Genomic DNA, 22,759 nt, shown 5'->3' on the forward strand with positions numbered 1-22,759 from the left:
ACATTAGGAGCATTTAGGCTTGGCTTGGACAAGTTGCCAGTTGGATGGCTTGGATTGAGTCTGTAATCCACTTGGATCCAAACAATCATCCAACTTTAGGCACAGTGTGCCCAGACACTTTATACTTTGCGCCAAGTATGGGGAGAGATATTTCTGTGCTAATAACTGTGGGACGTCTGATGGCTGCCGCCGCCGTTTGACGCGCTGAATATGGAGAAATGCATGGGAAGATGGCGACTTACTCCCACCTGGGCGAAGGAGAGTGTTTCGAGCACTGGAGATTCGGGGGGCCGTTGCAGGCGTCGCAAGTTCGCTACGAATGTTCTAATTGTGGGAAAACTATTTTTGGGCGCCTAACATTCCATACCGACCAAAATTGGAAACAAAATTCTAGTCTGCTCGTTTAAAGGGACAAAAACAAACACTGATGAAAAAGGCCATACCAGCAATAACCAGCAAAAAAAGGCCAAACCAAAAGGCCATCCAGCAATTATCAAAAATAAGCCGTTGTGGGCGTACACGAGGTATAAGGTAATGTGTATGACTTGGAAAGGGATAATGGCTCCAGGCTTGACATTTAGAAATGCAGGAATCTGTCAATACCTAGATATGTTGTCCTTCACGGATAGGAGGCAGAGTGGAGTTGAAGCTAGGTTGCACGCGGAAATGCACCCAATGATGGGTAATGGGGGACATGGGGCAATCCTCGTTTGAAGGGAGAGAAGCAAAATATGCTCGTAGGATTAGATATGAAGCCCCCGAGGAATTTAAACGAAAAGAAGTGGGGTATAGGAAAGTACTAGGGAAATACCATCGGAGGGAATTCGCGACAATTCTAGACGCAGTGCGCGGCTGTTTGAGGCAAGAACACGGGTGCTAAGAACAAATACCTATGTAGCTAAATGTTCGCATATTATATAGACAGAACGTGCGGTATACGCGTATGTGGGCTAGAAGAAAAGAGGTGGGCTCTACGAAAGTACTATCATATATATATATACCTAAACAACATAGACAAAACACAAAAAAATGGCGCAAAAGGATTAGGCGTCCGTCTCCCAAGTATTTGACCGAGTACGCAAGAAGAAAAGCATAACGACTCGAGAATCGGAAACTAGACAATGAGCAAGTAAGGTGCAAGCCACAGGCCAAGGTGGCACAAGCTACAGCACATTCCAAGGGGTAAAGCCACATGATGCACTAGCTCAGCCTCCTCGGTCAACCCACGGCAGGGGTAAAAGATGATCGTGGTACAGGAGATGTGTGAGTCCTCGTTGCTCTGCGAATCGGATACTCGTGGAGAACTATCCAGTAATGAAAACACGTGAACTTAGTAGCCTTTATGGGGGCGCTCCGTGTACCCAGGATGATTGGAAGTTACCCCATCCCGACAACTCTTTGTAGACCCCGCTTTCTAAATTGTTGACTAAAATTGACTAAAATCACTGTTAAATTGTGCATGTTGTTCATTTTTCTGGGTATTTATCACTCAGCATCCGTTTTCAACCAAAAGGGCTCCCTGCGGTCGAACTATCGCAGCAAGTGGTTTAATTTTAACGTATTCATTTATGAGCGCTTTATCACTAGAGCTGGCGTGTTCTCGAGTACTTCTGAAACATACAGTTAAAGTATTCAACTATTTTTAATGAAAGTAACATTAAAAATACGGATGCGGATATGAATCATTTATGTATGTCACCAAACTGCACATTTCGCGCGCTGATCCCCTGATGCGCCTCCTGAGCAGCCAAACGCTGCAGAAAATTCGTCCATGTTGCTCAGGGGCACAGTAACCCTGGAAGAGAAACATAAATAGAACATAATGCACGTCTCCTTTTGTGACAATTTATCGAGTAAAACGAAATCAAAGTCACGTTGTAGTAAATGTGTGGTAAATGTTACCTGTACTTTGGAGGCGCGTGGGTGTCGTATTCAATCATTTCTCTCAGCTTCTCCTTGCGTATGTCTTCACACCATGACTGGAAAAGATTGCGTAACGGTATTAGAAAGAGACAACAGTGCTAGCACGTGACACAAGGGCGCGGACAAGGGATGGCGGAATGGCGTTCAAGTTAACCCTGATGTGGGCTGCTGCACTAATATAAACACAGTACAATAACTTTGAAACACCAAATGAACGGTGAATGTCATGTGATGGAAACTGGACATTCAAAACCTGAGGGTCCTACATTATGACGGCAAATCTGCTAGCGACGGTGGTGCTCTCCTGCGGGCGACCTCAAGCGAATAAACACTATTGAAAGCTCTCTAGGGGGGCGTGTTCCCCGCTATTTCATAGTTCCGCAAGTTCGCTATCGCTCCTCCTCCGCCTGCGCGGAGTGGGAGACCGTTGAATTGTCAGGGGCGTGTTTACGCGTCACATCGCAGATTCGCAAATCTGCGTTGACTCCACTCATCATCATAGCAGCAGGCGACCCACATAGTACGTTTCGCGGGATAAGAGCTAAAGAGCCGTTCCTGCAAGCCCCTCCGCCTAGGATCGTCGCCGTTGGGAGAGGAGAGTGCCGAAAGAAAATGAGCTCCATGTTCGACGTTGGCGTTCGAAATACATCTTTACGTGCTCTTAAAGTGACAGTCGCATCCGAAAACGGGTCTATCAAATTGATACCATAATGTTTGGTATCGCTCGTTGGTCTACTTGACCAATTTTCATAACTGGGAACTGATTAGATATTAAATAACCGAATTTCAAAGATCAGAGCTGCCTCCGCAGCCGCTCAGGCTCCAGCGGGACCGACATCAACGTGACGTATTTATCTAAGCGAACCAGAGGGCTGCGAGCAGTCGACCGTGTTGTTATTGTCTCCAAGTTCGTCTGCTCTGCTTTAGACACTTAGGAATAATGGGAAATTCGCTGACGCTTACACTTTTGGAAGCTCAGAAGTAATCATGAGAACCCATAGGGACAACTACAACAAACACACACAGCATTCAACGAGCATCTGGTTTCTTTGGGCAAACACCCCTAGTCCAAATAGATCCGTTGCTAGTTGAACACTCTCTGTGTTTCTTGTCCTTGTCCCTGTCCATTCTCCAATACGTTCAGTCCAAACAGACATGCTCTATTGTTGCACTGTAAAGTTCTCAAGATAAAGGAAAATTTCAGTCATGCTTTGCTTATCCTTTTATTGCGCAGTTCAATGTACGTCTACACCACATTACAGAGCTGAAACGACACATGGAGAGCAGGAATGAGACAGATCTCAATGTTATGCTGCATGACATGAGTTACAACTGGACTGATCACAAAGATTTACTTGCAGCTTGTTAGTTTACAACACGGGATTGCTGTGGAGCAAAAAGATGCAAGGAGCAGAAATTCATAGGAAAGAAACCTGCATAAAATGAAATAAGTGTGCGAACACATGTACCCTCACATAATTACCATGTCCTACGAATACAGGCAATCATCTTCAAGCAGCAAGAGACAAGGACACAAACATGCACAAGAAGACTCTATACCTCACTACAGCAACTGTGTGACAGAATACAACAAAGGCATTTCTTTTACTTGAAGAACAATTAAGGTCACATGCGCAAAATCAGCACACTCTTCTGGAAAAACTGTGAGCACTTCTTCTAGTAATCTTTTACTTAGTTGCTAGTAAACAGATTGCCTTATTGTGCATGTGTGTCTCCCTGTCTCTTCCTGTTGGAGTATGCTAGCTCAGTACAAACTACACCACTTCGCAAGTTTGCTCCGAATACAAGCAAGTAGCAAAACTCATAGTGTTAACAATATACTGCACTGTAAAAAAAATATCTATAGTGAGGCACAACATTTGAATGGAATACGTTGTCCTTTTAAATATACTAGTACCCTCATATGGCGATGGGACGAGCAACAGCACGTCCAGGTAGCCCCAGATCCAGCTGGTGAACCTTAGACACCTCTGAGACAAAACAATCCTTAAATCTGCTGTGTCAATTAAAAAGGGTAAAAGCAGTAAAATATACCTTGTGCCATGAAAAACAACCAAGCTAAACTGTACGCAGGATATAAACATGATGCAGCATATATACAAAGTATGCCACCAAAGTGTGTGTGTGTCCCTTCTTAGTGTTTCTCCTGTAGTGTTAGCACTCTTACCCTTTTTAATATCGTAGTCCAACATGTCCAACAAGATGTTTCACGAGTTGAGCAGCGCGGCACTTGTTCAGATGAGATGCTTTTCTGAATTCAGGAGATAAAAAGTGGTCTGCTAGTTGTGGAGAAACATGCATTTCATGTGAAATACAGCACATAAGGAAGAGATAGACGCAAGATTTGATACGGAATTTGTAGTTTCTTTCACTTTTCGACACCACTTTAACGCGGTACTGGTATAACTGTACGAATACATAAGCGATGGCTGCGTGATTTCTAGCTATCGAGATATCGTTTGAAAGTGATAACCAGTGCCCCTCAAAGAAATTGAAAAACCACGTTACTGTACCTGTTGTCCGTTGGAACAGGAAGTTGCAGCCGGTAGCATAGGTCGCGGAAAAAAGAGGATGCTCACACTAGAACAATGTGCTAGTGCACAGCGTCGCTACTGGGCCCACTGCACGGCAACACAATACACGTCCGGGTCCTCTGACTGCAAAATCCGCAGAGGCAGCTGTTGGGCTGTCGTTTTCTAAGTGGGCGTCTGTCAAGCACTGAATCGAGAAGCTGCTCGTAACTGACAAACAGCGTGATCGTAGCGACCAGCAGTTTCGTCTCCGTATCTCTAGTATACAGTGTCGTTGCAACGGATCCGTAGAATAAGGGTCATTGTCCTCTATTACTGCATCACTGCTGTCCTCGAGGAAATCTCTGGATAGCGACGGCAGGTAACATTCGCTCGCGTCGGACATGCTGACATCCAAATGCCTTGCAGAGCTTGCAGACGACGGCGGATCAAAAGTGTTCCGGTCCAGATTCTGGAGGCCGCACCCTGACTGTTTCTTAGATAAATACGTTTCCACACTTTTTGAGAGAGAGATTAGCGGAATGCACACAACATCTGGCGTCTGCTCTTGTCGTGTATTCCATCGAATAACAGCCGAACAACGCCACTATTTCGTGTGGGGTTTTCGATGGCGTGTTCAGCACTCAATAAGGAATAAAATGACACTAAAGTTTCGAAATCGCCCGAAACGGGTGCGACTGTCACTTTAAATAACGAAGACATTGCTGATGACGACCAGTACGCAAACACGGCACTTATGGGATGCCTTCGCTAACATGTGGTCAAAAGGGAATAAAGAGAGCATAGTGACTAAAATATGTTGGATTAATTTTGTTAGTTTCGTGAATTATGTACTAATACATTAATTAATGTATACATTAAACGTTAATAAACATTAATGTTTAATGTTGATTAATGGGTATTAACGTATGAATGATTTCCCAAATCTATAAAGAATGAAATCCAGTGCGCGAAAGTGCGGGTCTGCAAGCCAACTAAAGTAGTTCTGTTGCCAAAGGGTTCAGTGCTCATCATTTTTCTTCAGTCTTGCTTTTAGCTTGTAGTAGCCCAATCACCTTAGAACCCAAGCGTTCGGGAACTGGGTTAAAACGCCACGCGAATCATGGAACATTTATGTAAATCGAAGCAGCAGTTGGGCTGGTCGATGTAAATCCGCTAGGAAGACGACAGCAGAAGGTCAAAACAGGAGAAAACACGGGGCTAGTCGCGTGCTGTGTTTCGCGTGTCTCGAATCCCGGTACCGGCTGTGCTGTCTGCGGTTTTTCCTGGGTTTTCCTTTGGCGCTGTCAGACATATGTCATGAAAGTAAAAAGCCGGGCATGTTGGTGTTGATCTTGCATGATGAAGTAGCACTGGGAAAGAGACAGGGAGGAGAGACGACAGGATAGGTGCTAGACTTCCAACAAAATAATTTATTGGCAACATAATACTGTCTTTAAATATGACGAAATATCACACTCAAACGGCTAATTCGTCATCATTCAACGGCTTAAAGCTCGGTGTTGAATTTCTCCGATCTTTGAAGGAGCAGTCTAGAGGCACACAACTTTTTTTTCTGTTTTTGGTCGTTATGGAATGCTAGGCGCCCGAAAACAGTTTTCCCACAATTAGTGCAACCGTAGCGAAATTGGGACGCCTGCAATAGCTCCCCGAATCTCCCGTGCGCGAAACAGCCTCCTTCGCCTTCACTATAGACCCGTGATGAGCGCCGCAACGCCCGTCACTATGTGACGTGAGTGGTATGGACGCTCTTCATTGGAGCTGGGATCACATGCTCATAGGTGGGTATTTTCCTGCGGCCTCACTCATCCTCGCCTCACTGAGCACGGACTTTATCCAGCCTCACTCACCCTCACCAAATTTTCCTCACCAGTAACTTAATCTCAGTCACCCTCACCCTCACATTCCATTTCTAATTTTTCCCTCACGAACCTCACTTCAGGGCATCGGGATCCCGAAAGGCCTCATCATCCTCACATGCCTTCACCTCATGAGGCTATTCGCGACCCTCATGGCCTCAGGTATCTTCACCTCATGAGGGCTCTCATGGTCTCAGGAGTCCTCATCCTGACGTGCCCTCACCATCATGAGGGCCCTCATGGCCTCACGTACCTTCACCTCATGAGGACCCACATGGCCTCATGTGTCTTGAAGTCACTAGGAGACACACTGTAAAAAAAATACTGTGATTTCTACGGCCGTTTAAAGTAACAGTCGCATCTGATTCTGGCGATTCGGAAACTATTGTTACTAGTGTTATTTTATTCCTTAGTGTTATTTTATTCCTTGTGGACTGCTGAGCACGCCATCGAAAACCCCACGCGAAATTGTGGCGTAGTTCAGCTGTTATTCGATGGAATACATGACTAGAGCAGACACCGGATGTTGAGAGTATTCCGGAAGTTCCCTTCTGGAAAAGCATGAAAACGTATTTATCTAAGAACCAATCAGGGCGCGGCCTCGAGAATCTGACCCGTCTGCTCCGCCGTCGTCTGTAAAGGCGTCGGGACATTCAATATGTCTGATGAGCGAAAGTGATCTGCTGTCGCTGTCCAGCGATTTCCTGGAGGACAGAACCCCTAACAAGCAAGCAAGCAGTGAAGCAGTAATAGTGAACGACGATCCCTATCCTGCGTATCCGTTATCACGACACTGGGCTAGCGACACAGACGAAGGTGATCGCGACTACTCGCAGCACGACGATTTCAGGTAGAAAACCTTGCGATCGACGGTCACTACGTTCGTCAATTTCGATCCAGTGGTTGACCAATGCCCACTTCAGAAACAACAGGTGCATCTGCGAGCAGTCATCAATAATAATTAATAATAATTGGGTGTTTACGTCGCGAGACAACTGAGATCGCAATCATCAAGAGCCGGACGAGTATTTGTGTTGCCGTGCGGTGCTTGGAGGGAATTGCTGGCTCTAAATGCTTCTGGGTCTAACAGAAAACAGGTATATTGCAACGGTAGTTTTTCATATTTCGCTGACGGAACAGTCTGGCTTTCGATTTCAAACGGTGCATGTCCATCAGTTCAGTCAACGCAGCTTCGTTCTACGCCTCCGGTAAAGAGCTTGTGAAAATCATCTTTTAGAACCTGCAAGATGCCTCGCGATTTCCTCTGGGAGTGGGTTTTTGTGTCCGACTAAAGCTAAAACCAAGCCTTCCCAAATTTCATCCGCAGGTTGCAAACTGGAGCACATATCTATGTGATATGTGCTCCAGTGTGAACATTAAATATCTATGTGATTTAGTAACAGTCTGTGTGCGTGTCGAATGTAAATAGTGCTTGGCAGCAGCGTACGCTCAAGGTATTGCCAGTGTCACATCTATCTCCTCCTTTTTTGCTGTAGTTCACATGAAATGCATATGTTTCCTCACATCGAAGCCGAAATTTTTATCGCCTGAATCCACTAAAACGTCTCATGTGAATAATTTGCACCCGGTACATCAAACATCTCGTAGGGCATGTTGGTCTTGCATATTAGTTAGGATAAAGCTACCAAAATACATATGCAGATCATGGGCACAAAGCAACACACATACACAGCACTTTGGTGGCATGATTGGTGTATGCATATGCTACATCTGTGACTTTACCTTTTCTTGTATTAGCATTTGACATGGCAGTGCTTTTCATACCTGTGTCTAAGGTTCACTGTCTATTCCTCGTCATCAGCAGGGTCTGGGGCTACCCTGGCGCAAGAAATAGCTGGCACATACCAGGATGAGCTGTTTGGGCAATCACAAGACACTTTCAGTCGCCATCATATGCAGGATACCACAGATTGCAGCAACATATTCCGTTTACACGTTCCAATTTCCCTTATTCTGCATACCAAAGCTTTTTGTATTTGATATTCCTTGCGAGATCTGTTGTGAACTTTGTATTTTTTGCGCAGTGTAATACTCAGTACAGCTGAAAAAAGGCTCATAATCTCCATGAGTTTTGCTACTGTCTGTATTTATAGGCTGTGTGAGTGTACGTGTGCTTGCACTAGTTTGATTTCAAGGAGGTTTCTTTCAAATAAACTGCTGCTGTTTGCACCCTTTTGCACCAGCATTTTCATACAGCAAACTACAAAGCTGTAAGTAAATCCTTCAGATCAGTTCAGTTCAAACATGTGTCGTGCAGCATAGACGCATAGTTATCATTCCTGTTGTCCATGTCTTGGGTCGTGGTGTGATGTACATTGAGCATAAGCACAATAAAAGGATTAGCAAAGCATGACTGGGAACTTTATTCTAAGAACTTGACAGTGCAAGAATGTGTAGAGCATGTCAGGTACGACTGAACATGATGGAGAACACACAGGAACAAGAACTAGAAACACGGATAATGTTGAACTAGCAACTGATTTATTTGGACTACATTTCTGCCTCCAAATAAATCAGTTGCTAGTTGAATGGTGTGTGTGTTTCTTGTCCTTGTCACTGTGCGTTCTCCACCATGTTCAACTTCACAGTGACAGTTTCAGGTAGAGGGCCATGTATTTCCCTTTTATTGTGGCACGGGTTATTGTTGATGTATAAAGTGCTGGCAGGCTGCCAGCAGATCCAAAGTAGCATCACAAGCATACAGGGGAAGGGCAACAGAATGTGTCCCTGAAATGTGCACAAGTGAGAGGCAAATGAAACACCAACTAACCCAGGTGAAGAATGTTTCGAACTGCATGTGGTTTATGAAACAATTTCTACCAGAGACCACCTTGACCCTCTGTATATAAATGTAAAGTGGCAGAAAATCCAGCATAAAGGTAAAACACGTGAATTGAAGTGCATCTGGATGAGAGCTGTCAATGTTTCAACTGTTCTTCTGATACTGTTTTCATTAATGGCACAAATATGCTGGGCTAACTATAGAAATTGGGATTACCAACCCTAGGACACACATTTGCACAAAAACTACAATTGCAGCATATACTCCTGGAGCACAAGAGAACCCTCCATATCGTGGGTAAGAAAATCTGCTCTCCTCGGCTTCCAGTCTGCAATGTCACATGTCCCGTCAATACTTAGGCGAGCGCTCTTTCTTTATGCAGCTGCATATCACGCCACCTGCAAAGGTGATCTGTCACCAAACGTCACAGGACGATAGAACAATGTAACCTCCCTGGTTACCATAGTCACAACATTAAGCTATGCATACAGGACACCGAGTGAAGGTCCACATGTGATAGGGTGTCACATCTCATATAAAGATCTAACGCTATTCACTAGCTCAGCATTAACAAGCCACAAGGCACCCTAAAGACACGTTGGAAATGAAACATTATCATGTCTTCCTACGAATTATTTTTCTGCCTTTCATCGTACATCAGCTTTTCACTTTTGCATTTTTCAAGAAAGAGTTCGGTATAACTCTGATTGCAGCTTCGCAACAAGATCAAAGTTTTCAATTGCGAAAACAAGACCGACGTTAACATAGCGTGTAACGTAATTTGAAGTGAACTTGTTTTTGCATTTTAGTGCCCCTTAAACTGCATGCCACAATAGACGGTTTCAGAAATTGCATGGATGGCCCACCAGAGAGCGCCGTACTGCGAATGCCCCACTGCACCTTGGGATTTAGTTTTCATGGGTCAGACAGAAGAAGAAGAGCGCAAACGGTTTCGGTTTTCCCTCCTTTCTTCGAGCAACAGGCAGGCAAGCACGAATGCAAACCATTTCCCACGACGCATTGCGCGATGCGCGTGACTTGGGCGACGGAGGGCCCCCGTGCGGAGCACAAGGGCAATATCTGAAATCGCCTATTGTGTGTTACATACATGTATTATAAAATTAAAACTCACACGCTCTACACACTTCTCAGAGTAACCCCTGCCCTCCTCATTTGAAATGTTCGTCTATGTCCACTTGTTCACTTGGTCTTATCCTGTAGTTGTTACTTTTCATTTTAACCTTCGTATCTCTGTAACGGCTCTGTGGTAAAGAAACGTTCCTTCACATAATCCACTTCGTACACTCTAACAAAGCACCTATGTCATTAAAGTTGGAAAAGATCTGTCCTATCCACCGACCTGCTGGCCAACAAAAACAAAAAAGAAAAAAATCCCTGAAAACAGCACTTGTAGACCTATTTTTATGTGCCATGGCAAGGATGTAGATTGTGCCAAAAAGAGCAGTCTCTGTTTAAAATATCGGCAGCTCCCATCCCCAGGCTCTTCCCTCATTTGTACTACATAAGTTGTTTGCTAGAGGAAAATGTTTCATAAACCACTTGAGACTGCAGACATTTCTCATCTGGGAATGTGTCACTTGTGACATCATTACAAAAAGTATCAACCTTGACTTCCACTTTTTTCTGTAACACCAGTAAAGCAAGATGGTGGGGAAATACTTAGCTCCCCTTGCGTGTAGACGGTGCTGAGCCTTCTAGGATTCTTGTTACTTCCAGAATTCTCCATGTCTGTCGAAGGCACACTGAAAAAAAAAAAAAAAAAGCATGGGAGGGAAGAAAGCGCAGCATCACTTCAGTTACAGTCAGCATGCTGTTTCAAAAAGTCGTTCTTTGTGCAATACGTGTGGCAATTGCTTTCTAGTATTCTGTTTCTAAGCATTGTGAGATGGGTTGATCATTACGCAGTGCGTGTCTCAGCGTAAAACGTTTTGTTTTGTTCTTGGGGTCTTTTGTCTTGAGATCAGCACACCGTGTGGCTTGGACTGATTTTACTTCTCTAACCAACGTTAAAACCCACATTGTAAGCGAATATGCAGGACTAAGCGAGCGACGTGCAGAACAAGCCAAAACCATGATATGCAAGCCTGAGCGATGGGCAAGACACGTAAACAAACACAAACACGAAGGCTCAGGCTTGGCTATCATGGAATTTATCCACCAGCTAGCCTGCATTTACGCCATTCTGTCAAGCCAAAACCAATATGCACATGCCTCTTTTGGTGTTGCTCCACAGCTTGAGCAAGAACTGGCCTTTCCCCATACATGGAAGAACGTGGTGGCAATGTCTCCATAGCTGCTGATGACTTTCGATGCTCACGTATGCGACTGAAGACCTCAGTGATCAGTTCAGAGGTATAATCTATAGAATTAGAAAATATGAAATGTCCATCCAAGTTTTTTCTGTTCTTGAGGATTTGCAGAAATTTATGCACACACTGATTATGAGTAAAAAGAAAATAAACTTGCATGAGTACAGGAGCAACATTTTTTTTTGGCAGGAGCAACATTCATCCATGGTATTCATTTCACACCAAATCAATCATTACATCAAGGATTAAGCGTTACACCAAAACTTGCAGTTATATGTTCTGATGAAATCATCATAGTGACAGTACACTGGACAGCATATAATAGCAAGCACATACTGTAAGTAGCAGCTTCCTTCACGGGTACAGGCAGCCATGTCTTCTTTATCTTGGAGGCTTTCAGCCGGTACTGCTTGGAACCATCCTCCTCCACTGTGTCCGGTCAGCATTCTCATTATAATGAAGGATAGCCAGTTGTGTCCTGTGGCAGGGAGGATAATGAAATGTAAGTGCTCCCCTCCAGGCTCCCTAGCTGTCACAAAGCGGGCATGCTTCGTACCTGGCCAGCACTCCCTCATCAGAAAATGAGCAGGACTTAGGCACAAAGTGAATCATCCGGCTGTGAAATGCCTCTAGCCCGTACGTCTGGTGCCCAGAAAAAAGCATCGGGATGTCCTTGAGGAGGGCAGGGGCCATCAAGATGTCCCTGACCCTTCTGTAGGTCTCGCTCTCTGAAAGTGTATGAGGTGCACAATATTAGCAAACAAAATCACAAATTGCACTGCGGTGCAGTTCGTGCCTGGTTGACATGTAGTGAATGACAAGCAGTCATTGACAGGACAACAGTGTTACGACAACACTGTTGTGCTTAGTAGTTGTGTTGTGACTGGCTGTCGTTTACACGGGCTTCCCATAGTTAATTGCCTTTTTTGCAACACCCCCACCCACTCATTTCTGGTACATTGATGGCTGCTTGTGCTTCACCATTTCTCACAAACTGCAACAGGGCTTCTTGTTTGTCCTTTACCTTCTCTCAGCGATTCACGTGGTTCAGACACACTGCCATGGTAACACACAGGGTAGAGTGGACCATCATGTTCATGAATATCGACAATGTGGTTCACATCCGACACCCACTTTGCCAGGCAAAGGTCACCGTCATCTCCACTTGTTCTCGGGCACCAGTATGCGTGTCTTATAAGGCTCTCGATCAAAAGCCGCACAACCTGGTGCCTCGCAGAGCGCCCAAGTCCTAGAAGTTTCTTCTTGATTCCTGTTGAGAGCCATCAGGTGGGATTACAACATTCCAAAACAAGCTAGCTTTCCCCTTTGATGCCAATACTCACCCTTAGTGACGTGCCACACATCGAGTCGGTGGGGGCAGCAATCCCTCAACATGGCCTTGATTCCGGTGTGGCGGTCAGTCACTAAGGTGTCCACCGTCATGTCTTGAACCTCAAGAAACGCTAGGCATTTCTGCAGGCCATACACCTTGTGGAAACCTAAGTTCCCACAACCTCGGGGCGTCAGCCCGTCCGTTCCGTGCGCGAAGGAACAAGCAGCACAACAGAGATTCAAACCAACATACCGGGTTTATTCACAAACGAGAGCGACAGAGCTTGCGCTGCATCCAGCCAACCAACTCAAGAAAAAGGGAGACCACACTTCCCAAGCACCTCGCTTATATATCTGATAAATGCCCCACCCCTCTGTTATCTTACGCCGGAAGTGCCGTGTGATGTGCCCTTTGACGGCGCTTCATACATCAAAACAATGGCGTGGCCATAACCTCCATAGCGTTGCTGCTTGTCACTTCAGTTGACTCTATAAAGAGAAACACCAGGCGGAAATCACGCACATGCAATATGTCTTACACACACAAATAGAAAGCCTATATGGAACAGGTGTCATGAACTTTTTTAGAATAACCCTGTGTTTGATACCAATGTAGTATCTCTCCCAGCAGGTCTACCTATGTGGGTAGCGCTGTTTTATACATGACCAATATGATGCTTGGCTTCAAACTCAAGGCAATATTAACACCAATATGATGCGAGCCGCTGCACTCAAATGAAATGACAGTTGTATGCTTTGCCATATAGCATAGCCCTTGGCATATGCGTCATACAACATGACTGAAGGCGGTAGCTATATAAACTTGAATATTAGCCAATCATGCCAAATGGTTATTCACTAGTTCAATACTAACGGTCACAGCACACCCATGCCAAATTTCTAGGTGACTAAAACAAAAACAACTGTATTACGAGATGATGGCTGGGGAGTTTCATCGCTGGGGTCGATACTCTACCCCATTGCTGGTGGTGATGCGGGGAATGAAATAATGAGCCCCTTCACAATAAGGATCTAAGTCTTCTGGTGTCCAGAAAGGTGAAGAGAGCCTTGAGGCCATAGCGTTGATGTGCTGGATGTGTCCAGGGACCAAGCAATTTTGTGAGAGAGAGGGGCGGGAGTCTAGCTCGTTGAGGGATGTGGAGAGTACGGTTTGGGAAGATTGGTAGTGTGGGCAATGGAGAAGAATGTGCTCTAGATTTTCAACAGCACCGCAGTGGGGAGGGGCAATAACTAAAACAAAACACGTCAGTTTTGTGGGGAAAACAACTGAACCTTTTCCTGTTAAATGCATGTGCAATTATGGTTTTAAGGCACAACTGAAAAAGGGCTAAAGATTTTTAATGGATTTAGTAGGATACCTTGACCAACTCAAAGTGGATGATGCGATTGGCAGCAGTCTCTAGAAGCGTGTAAGTGCCATAGAGTGCAGTATGACCTGGTGAGTCACATCTACCATCCCCAGCAAGGGTCAGGGGCACCGGACGAAGCTGATCCAGGAGCTCTGCCTGCTTGCTCATGTAAACCTTTCAACAGAAGACATATATGATAGTATCAAATGTTTTGCCGTTGAGTGTGTTTAATTATGACACGTCAGAAACAGTTATGAGCATTTCACTTTTGTTGTCCAAAGTTTACATGCATGTGCCACATACTCACATCATTCACAGCAGGAAAGAGGTGCTGCTTTTGTGTCCTGAAATACTGGGACTTCGTCAGGGTGGCCACCTTCATGATGGCAAACATGCGAAACGCCGTTGCAACATTCACGCCCGAAAAGAGAATGGCTGAGCACAGGAGGATGTTTCCCAGTGGCCTGTTTTCTACCCATGGCTGGCTTGTCCACGTGCTCTGGATGCCGCAACAGCAAGCAGATGTTGCTTTCAGCCATGTGCCTCTTGTTGTTTTCGTGATCTGAGCACAGCTGTTGGCGCAAGATGGACACCTCGACAAGAGTTCTTGAAGTCTAGATTCCGCTACCAGATAAAAGCATTCTTCTGGATTTAATCTGAAATGTGGACAAGTATTTGTGTAGCTTGTGGCTATACTGCAGAAAAATGACCTACATTTCACATGCACGAGATTTTGAGTGCTGCGCTTGCGAGTGCTTCTCGTACTCCTCACTGAAAAAGATGTATTGATACATGAGATCTCATTGCCAGCACAGGGCTTGAACTTACTCCTCAGTGTCTGAGCTCCCAGTTAGTTCAGAAAGGTTGAAGGTCAGATCCTGAGGGTCGGGCGGGCTGGATCAGGGGAAATTAATTTGCTTTTGTCAGTACTGCCTACACATGTCACGCGCAGCGGCATGTAGCACAACATCAGCAATAAAACTGCAAAATAATTATGGATCTACAATTACATATGCATCAGCATACCATGTCGACTCAGCTGTTACATCGAGGTCTCGTGCTGGGGTAGAAGAGCGGATACCTGCAACAAACGCATCATCAGGTGCCAGAGTATCCTGATGCTGCAGATGATCTTCCAAGACACCCGGCTCCACACTTTCAGCTGTGCTAGTTTCATCACACCCCAAGACCGACTGAGGCCATGTAAGAGTGAGTGTGCTAGAGGGTGGAAGGCTCAGGGTCGTCTGGCTTGTCCTACTAGGCATCAGGTAGCGGGTCTGAGTACCTGGAAGGCAAGGCTGCGAACAGTTGCGGTTTTTTTAGATGTACAGGACGATGGAGCTGTAAGCTCAGTATATCGTAATATCACATCAAGTATCATGATAAAATGGCAGTACAATATTTGTAAGACATCATATTGTACAATGAAAATGTTCGCCTATTTAGCCTAGTAATCAAGTTTGGGCAGCAATAATGCAATATTGCTCTGAACAAGAAATGTTGCTACATGCTAATGTGCTTTATGCGCATTATTTATGCTGTGTGCAATATGTGGAATCATTCCGCACTTGAAGTGCTGTCAGTTTTGCAAAAGTTACCTCTAATCTGATCAAATGGTTTCATTTCATAATTAAGATCAGTGGCTTCAGCTGAAATTATCAGTTCATTCTGCCCCGATTTCAATCTGTGAGTGTGACAAATTCCGCATTTTTCTGATGAGGGTACTGCATTGGACACAGACTTACGCGTTACAAGTAATTGCGTTACTTGTAAGCAATTACTTTTTTGAGAAATTTTTCGAGTAATCAATTACATTTTTGAACAAGTAATTTTTCGAGTAATTCTATTACAATTTTGAGTAATCAATTACCGAGCATTCAGTTACTTCTGAACCCCCGTCTGACTCAAAATAATGCTTTGTGAGAAATTTCCTGTGTCTTTGTTGGGCTATTCCGCTGTAGTAAGCGGAAAAAATATTATTGCTACTTCTCACGCGCAGGTCTTTCGCGTTATTTGAGCTGTCTCATTCATTTGCGAGTTGGGTTTTTTTCTTTTTTCGAAGCACACAGGGGCGGAAATTTTTGCATGAATTGAAAGTAACGGCCCGAGTAACGCGTTACTTTTATACTCGTTACTCAATTACATTTTCAGTCGAGTAATTTGTAACGGTAATCAATTACTGTTTTTGAGTAACGGGCACAAGTCTGATTGGACAGCATGCTAACTACACTCTTAAGAAAAAAAAAGAAAGAGCAAAGAAGAGCAAATGCAGTGTAACTATGACTTTTACACTTTTTGTATACCCTTTTCTGCCTATTTTTAGTCTGACAAGCCCGCCTTACTGTTTCGATGCTCTCTTTACCCTGCTATGACAACTGTCTCGTTGCCATACCATGCTGAAAGCGCAGGTTCATGCCTGTTGACAGCCTGTACTCTGAAATTACTGCTTGTGAGTGATCACCAAGTATGTGCATGTTACTGAGCCATCCTTTGTCAGTCCAAGTCTCAACATCTGTACGTCTGTCCATATAACCCCTCTCAGTGTGCATATGGCCAGGGCAACATCAGGCGCATGGTCTGAATGACAGGCACTCTTCATCAATGGACAAAAAGCACTAGCACAGTATCGTATGTTAATGACAGTAACGTAATTTTACAATGCATGAACGCAGAGTAATTTATACTCCCTTGTAGTGTTATGTTACACTCCTGGGTGACAGTGTAACACGGTTTCAAAAGAAGTAGTGGACATTACACTAAGAACGAGTGATCTCAATGGCAAAGATTTTACACTGCAGAAGGTATACTGTTTGTTCTTAGTGTGCACAAAGGTCAATTGAAACTCTATGTACTGACAGAAATTGAGGGTGTGGTCAGGACTTCCTCACCCCATTAAAGGCGCCCGTAGATGTGTTCCTGGTACAGACATGCAATATCTTGTATCTCGCACAAATCTTGTCTACAAAAGGCATAACGTAAATGCAGTACTACCCAGTGTTCAGGTTGGAATGGCTGTCTGTGTCCCCCTGTGCTGCACTCTCTTTTGGTCCTTGTGCTCAGCATTGTATGGTACCAAGGTGTATAGGAACCCGTACTGGCTCACTGTCTGATAAGGCGCCAGAGGTCCCAGTGGCAGCTGGTCCAGCACAAGCACTGTGGAATTTGATATAAGTGATAGTGAACACATAGTAGGATAATAAGAAGTGATGAGTGTGAGGTGATGCCAGTGTACTATAAAAACATACAGCCTCCAAAAAATATAACAAACAAGAAAGTAACGTTGCTGCCATACTGTGCTGACAGGCACGGTACACATTCAAATGTCAACAGCCGCAATGAATAAGTTACATTCACATACCGTCTTCTACATTGGCTGACGATGGGATGTTCTGTGGGATGAAATGTGCTCCACCACCGCTTCCCATTTCCATTCCTTCGGGTTCTAAAAAAATGAGCATTGTATACTGCATAAGCGTGCAAAGCCCAGCACTTGTGTATATATTGCAATGCACAAAAGGTTTTGCGTATCCATCAATGTGATTGCCTATATCGACGGCGATTAGCAGAAGATACGCACCAGACTCAGCTGATCCTGCGAAGCTGGTCGATGGAATCTGTAACGTAAAGCATTTTTCGTGTCATCAGTACTGCGTCATGGGCGTCATGCCAAATTTTCCGCGTCACAAAGCCGAAAAAAAGGAAATAATGAGTTGTAAACACAATTACAAGTCAAGTCTAAACAGGAGATTTCAAAGGATGCAGTCCCATGACGATATGTGCGCGCCGCACGAAGTTCGAGAGAGCCATATAGGAAATATCTGCCCGACATGTGTTACCATGAACAAATGTTCCTGTTGCCATCAGCAAAAGGCTGACATCTGCACTTTGTCGCATTGGTAGTGCGGCAGTGTCTAGTTAGCTGCTGCTCATTTTATTGTTTTATACAGACGATCCGTAATCTAGCAGACACGAATTGCGGGAAAACTTCGTTGTATGCAGCATATATATCATTCGCACATAAACACTTCGATCATCCAGGCATTGAGGCTATGAAACAAACGTTGTCACTTACCTCTGGCGATGGCATGCTGAGTGGTTGCCTTTATTCAGGGAATATGGTCGGCACGGCGTCAACTCTCAAACGCTTTCTTTTCACTGGAAACCCAAGGCGGATCCGCATAATGTCAGTCAGCCTGTACGCGTCGTCCGAAAAAATGCGACGAACAGACCCGAAGGACGTTTAGTTATTCTGGTAGGTCAGGATTTGCACTGGAGATTGCTTCCTCCCACTTTCGCTTCGTCTCACGGTCCCTCGGCTCGTGAAACATCAACTCTGGGTTAGCGATGCATGTCTTCATGCAGCCAGGAACGTAGCAACGTGAACCGCCCGACATGATAACTCCGGAGCATCCAGAAGTGGAAGAATAGCCAGCGTATTTTCACTTTTCAGGAGTGTCGAAAGCAAAGCAGACGAACTCGGAAACAATAACAACCTGGTGGACTGCTCGCAGCCCTCTGGTTCGCTTAGATAAATACGTCACATTGATGTCGGTCTCGCTGGAACCTCGGCGGCTGCAGAGGCGGCGCGAAACTTTGAAATTCGTTTATTTAATATCTAAGCGGTTTCAGGCTGTGAAAATTGGCCAAGTAGGTCACTGAGCGATGCTCAACATTAACATTGTGGTATCAATTCTAGAGACCCGTTCCCGGATACGACTGTCACTTTAATAGTATCTGGCGACGGCGTGTTACCGTAATCACAAATACTGCGAAAACTACGTGAAACGGTGGCGCCATCATTATGCGCCGGCCAAAAACTTCAATGCGGAGGCAAGGCCAAGCCAACTACGGGGCATTGCGCATTGGGCGCGTTAGATTCGTGCTCCGGGAACATTTTCTCTTTCACGGGATCACTTAACACCTCCAAAGTGACTTCCGGTGCACGTTCCCGGGTGCACCCTGCGCACCTCTTCTTCGGAGCCGGGGAGCCGGAGAACGCTGGGGAATAGCGAGGCCAGTTCCGGAGCGTGACGCATGTTCCGGTGTACTGCCTTTCGAAATGGCACAACCCTTGGAACACGTTGCAACCGTCCGGAAGCGGAACATCGTGCGCGGACGATCGTTGACGAAGGAGGACGAAGCGGTCGTTGTAAATCTCGTGAATGCACGTATAGTCAGGTAAGCACATTTCTGTTCGTACATCCTCTTCTTTGCGATTTGAGCGTGGTGCATCGTATGCCTGGTTTTTGTTCAGGTTATGAGACACGAGTAAATCCTGAATCGCGTTTGCTGTGGAGCGTGTCCCTAGTTTCAGACCTCCGTGTGTCATGCGTCCTGGCTGGTAGCGTGATCAAGGCGCTCTTATTGAATGTATCGTTGCGGAAGGTGCCCTTGTGTTTTTAACACTCTGATGGGCTAGTTGACCACTGTAGAGGTGTACACGAAGCGAGCATGCGCATTATGTGTGTACACGGCGGCGAACTATGCAAAACTCAGATGTCACATTTTGGGACGTTACAAGAACACACCAGGGCGGTCGCCTCGAATCGATTTGCTCTCCGAAACCACGAAAGTATATCACGTCCATTCGAGTTCGTGTCTGTTCACTACGAATATAGAGATAGTGTCGCATATGAAGCAGCACATACGAGAGGGTCATGATCAGATCTCCTTATGAACGCTGCCAGAAAAAGTTCCGTGCCGTCTCCGCGTTTTGTGTGCACCTTCTTATGTTCTTCCTTTGAAAAAATAAAACGGTGAGTCTAGTTTCCTTTCTCTTTGCAGTGTTTTGATGCCAGAGCTGACTGATGGGTGCACATGGTTTCTTCAGAGGTTCTTCCTTTGAAAAAATAAACGGTGAGTATAACTGCATGCCAATTGCCCTGCTCCCTGTAACAGTTTCTTTTCTCTTTGCAGTGTTTTGATGCCAGAGCTGACTGATGGGTGCACATGGTTCCATCGTAAGTTCTTCCTTTGGAAAAATAAACGGTGAGTATAACGGCATGCCAATTGCCCTGCTCCCTGTAACACTTTCCTTTCTCTTTGCAGTGTTTTGATGCCAGAGCTGACTGATGGGTGCACATGGTTTCTTCGTAGGTTCTTCCTTTGAAAAAATAAACGGTGAGTATAACTGCATGCCAATTGCCCTGCTCCCTGTAACAGTTTCCTTTCTCTTTGCAGTGTTTTGATGCCAGAGCTGACTGATGGGTGCACATGGTTCCTTCGTATGTGCTTCATTTGAAAAAATAAACGGTGAGTATAACTGCATGCCAATTGCCCTGCTCCCTGTAACAGTTTCCTTTCGCTTTGCAGTGTTTTGATGCCAGAGCTGACTGATGGGTGCACATGGTTCCTCCGTAGGTTCTTCCTTTGAAAAAATAAACGGTGAGTATAACTGCATGCCAATTGCCCTGCTCCCTGAAACAGTTTCCTTTCGCTTTGCAGTGTTTTGATGCCAGAGCTGACTGATGGGTGCACATGGTTCCTTCGTAGGTTCTTCCTTTGAAAAAATAAACGGTGAGTATAACTGCATGCCAATTGCCCTGCTCCCTGTAACAGTTTCATTTCTCTTTGCAGTGTTTTGATGCCAGAGCTGACTGATGGGTGTACATTGTTCCTGCGTATGTTCTTCCTTTGAAAAAATAAACGGTGGGTATAACTGCATGCCAATTGCCCTGCTCCCTGTAACAATTTCCTTTCTCTTTGCAGTGTTTTGATGCCAGAGCTGACTGATGGGTGCACATGGTTCCTTCGTAGGTTCTTCCTTTGAAAAAATAAACGGTTAGTATAACTGCATGCCAATTGCCGTGCTCCCTGTAACAGTTTCCTTTCTCTTTGCAGTGTTTTGATGCCAGAGCTGACTGATGGGTGCACATGGTTCCTTCATAGGTTCTTCCTTTGAAAAAATAAACGGTGAGTATAACTGCATGCCAATTGCCCTGCTCCCTGTAACAGTTTCCTTTCTCTTTGCAGTGTTTTGATGCCAGAGCTGACTGATGGGTGCACACGGTTCCTTCGTAAGTGCTTCATTTGAAAAAATAAACGGTGAGTATAACTGCATGCCAATTGCCCTGCTCCCTGTAACAGTTTCCTTTCGCTTTGCAGTGTTTTGATGCCAGAGCTGACTGATGGGTGCACATGGTTCCATCGTAAGTTCTTCCTTTGAAAAAATAAACGGTGAGTATAACTGCATGCCAATTGTCCTGCTCCCTGTAACAGTTTCCTTTCTCTTTGCAGTGTTTTGATGCCAGAGCTGACTGATGGGTGCACATGGTTCCTTCGTATGTGCTTCATTTGAAAAAATAAACGGTGAGTATAACTGCATGCCAATTGCCCTGCTCCCTGTAACAGTTTCCTTTCGCTTTGCTGTGTTTTGATGCCAGAGCTGACTGATGGGTGCACATGGTTCCTTCGTAGGTTCTTCCTTTGAAAAAATAAACGGTGAGTATGACTGCATGCCAATTGCCCTGCTCCCTGTAACAGTTTCCTTTCTCTTTGCACTGTTTTGATGCCAGAGCTGACTGATGGGTGCACATTGTTCCTTCGTATGTTCTTCCTTTGTAAAAATAAACGGTGAGTATAATTGCATGTCAATTGCCCGGCTCCCTATAACAGTTTCCTTTCTCTTTGCAGTGTTTTGATGCCAGAGCTGACTGATGGGTGCACATTGTTCCTGCGTATGTTCTTCCTTTGAAAAAAATAAACGGTGAGTATAACTGCATGCCAATTGCCCTGCTCCCTGTAACTGTTTCCTTTCTCTTTGCAGTGTTTTGATGCCAGAGCTGACTGATGGGTGCACATGGTTCCTTCATAGGTTCTTCCTTTGAAAAAATAAACGCTTAGTATAACTGCATGCCAATTGCCCTGCTCCCTGTAACGGTTTCCTTTCTCTTTGCAGTGTTTTGATGCCAGAGCTGACTGATGGGTGCACATGGTTCCTTCATAGGTTCTTCCTTTGAAAAAATAAACGGTGAGTATAACTGCATGCCAATTGCCCTGCTCCCTGTAACAGTTTCCTTTCTCTTTGCAGTGTTTTGATGCCAGAGCTGACTGATGGGTGCACACGGTTCCTTCGTATGTGCTTCATTTGAAAAAATAAACGGTGAGTATAAGTGCATGCCAATTGCCCTGCTCCCTGTAACAGTTTCCTTTCGCTTTGCAGTGTTTTGATGCCAGAGCTGACTGATGGGTGCACATTGTTCCTGCGTATGTTCTTCCTTTGAAAAAAATAAACGGTGAGTATAATTGCATGTCAATTGCCCGCCTCTCTGTAACAATTTATTTCTCTTTGCAGGGTTTTCATGCCAGAGGTGGCTGGCGCATTTTCATCACTATGTACATAGAAAATAAATCCCAATGTGACAAACAGCACAATGTGTTGCGCTGCTCTAATTGCTACGACTATATGTAGAAAAAAAAGAGGGGCTCAAGGGACGGGCACAGTACGATAGGGGTACACGGAATATGCCAGTTAAAATTACTGGCCAATGCAGTTTTTTTAACGATCACAGCACAGTAATGCTACACGGCATATGCCTGTTAAAATTACTGGCCAATGCAGATGGGTAGAAATCCAGCGAACCGGTTGAGA

General features: G+C 44.9%; 2 protein-coding genes and 1 long non-coding RNA gene across 24 annotated transcripts; 1 reads left to right on the forward strand and 2 right to left on the reverse strand.

Annotated features, from left to right (window-relative positions):
* Window positions 1-11,992: 11,992 nt before the first annotated feature.
* On the reverse strand, window positions 11,993-12,910 carry LOC135379063 (uncharacterized). The gene is made up of 3 exons (XM_064612317.1): window positions 12,811-12,910; window positions 12,492-12,737; window positions 11,993-12,195 (listed from the first exon to the last, which is right to left on the reverse strand). Exons 1-3 carry the CDS (start codon window positions 12,908-12,910, stop codon window positions 11,993-11,995), a joined length of 549 nt encoding a protein of 182 aa, XP_064468387.1.
* A 1,256-nt stretch (window positions 12,911-14,166) lies between these two features.
* Window positions 14,167-17,785, reverse strand: LOC135379069 (uncharacterized). The gene is made up of 8 exons (XM_064612326.1): window positions 17,747-17,785; window positions 17,528-17,611; window positions 17,161-17,322; window positions 15,196-15,467; window positions 14,998-15,063; window positions 14,884-14,940; window positions 14,477-14,825; window positions 14,167-14,343 (listed from the first exon to the last, which is right to left on the reverse strand). Exons 3-8 carry the CDS (start codon window positions 17,230-17,232, stop codon window positions 14,167-14,169), a joined length of 993 nt encoding a protein of 330 aa, XP_064468396.1. The 5' UTR covers window positions 17,233-17,322; window positions 17,528-17,611; window positions 17,747-17,785.
* Window positions 17,786-18,851: 1,066 nt separating this feature from the next.
* LOC135366631 (uncharacterized) lies at window positions 18,852-22,542 on the forward strand. 22 transcript variants are annotated; one of them, XR_010414238.1, is made up of 18 exons: window positions 18,852-19,347; window positions 19,954-20,025; window positions 20,086-20,157; window positions 20,218-20,289; window positions 20,350-20,421; window positions 20,482-20,553; window positions 20,614-20,685; window positions 20,746-20,817; window positions 20,878-20,949; window positions 21,010-21,081; window positions 21,142-21,213; window positions 21,274-21,345; window positions 21,406-21,477; window positions 21,552-21,609; window positions 21,684-21,741; window positions 22,199-22,270; window positions 22,331-22,403; window positions 22,463-22,542. It is a non-coding gene; the product is annotated as an uncharacterized LOC135366631 (long non-coding RNA). The 22 variants fall into 22 exon arrangements; XR_010414242.1 differs by lacking the exon at window positions 21,684-21,741; XR_010414244.1 differs by lacking the exons at window positions 22,199-22,270; window positions 22,331-22,403; window positions 22,463-22,542 and adding an exon at window positions 21,935-22,006.
* Window positions 22,543-22,759: the final 217 nt, after the last annotated feature.

This window comes from Ornithodoros turicata, chromosome 1 (genome assembly GCF_037126465.1).
Source record: "Ornithodoros turicata isolate Travis chromosome 1, ASM3712646v1, whole genome shotgun sequence".
NCBI classification, from domain to species: domain Eukaryota; kingdom Metazoa; phylum Arthropoda; class Arachnida; order Ixodida; family Argasidae; genus Ornithodoros; species Ornithodoros turicata.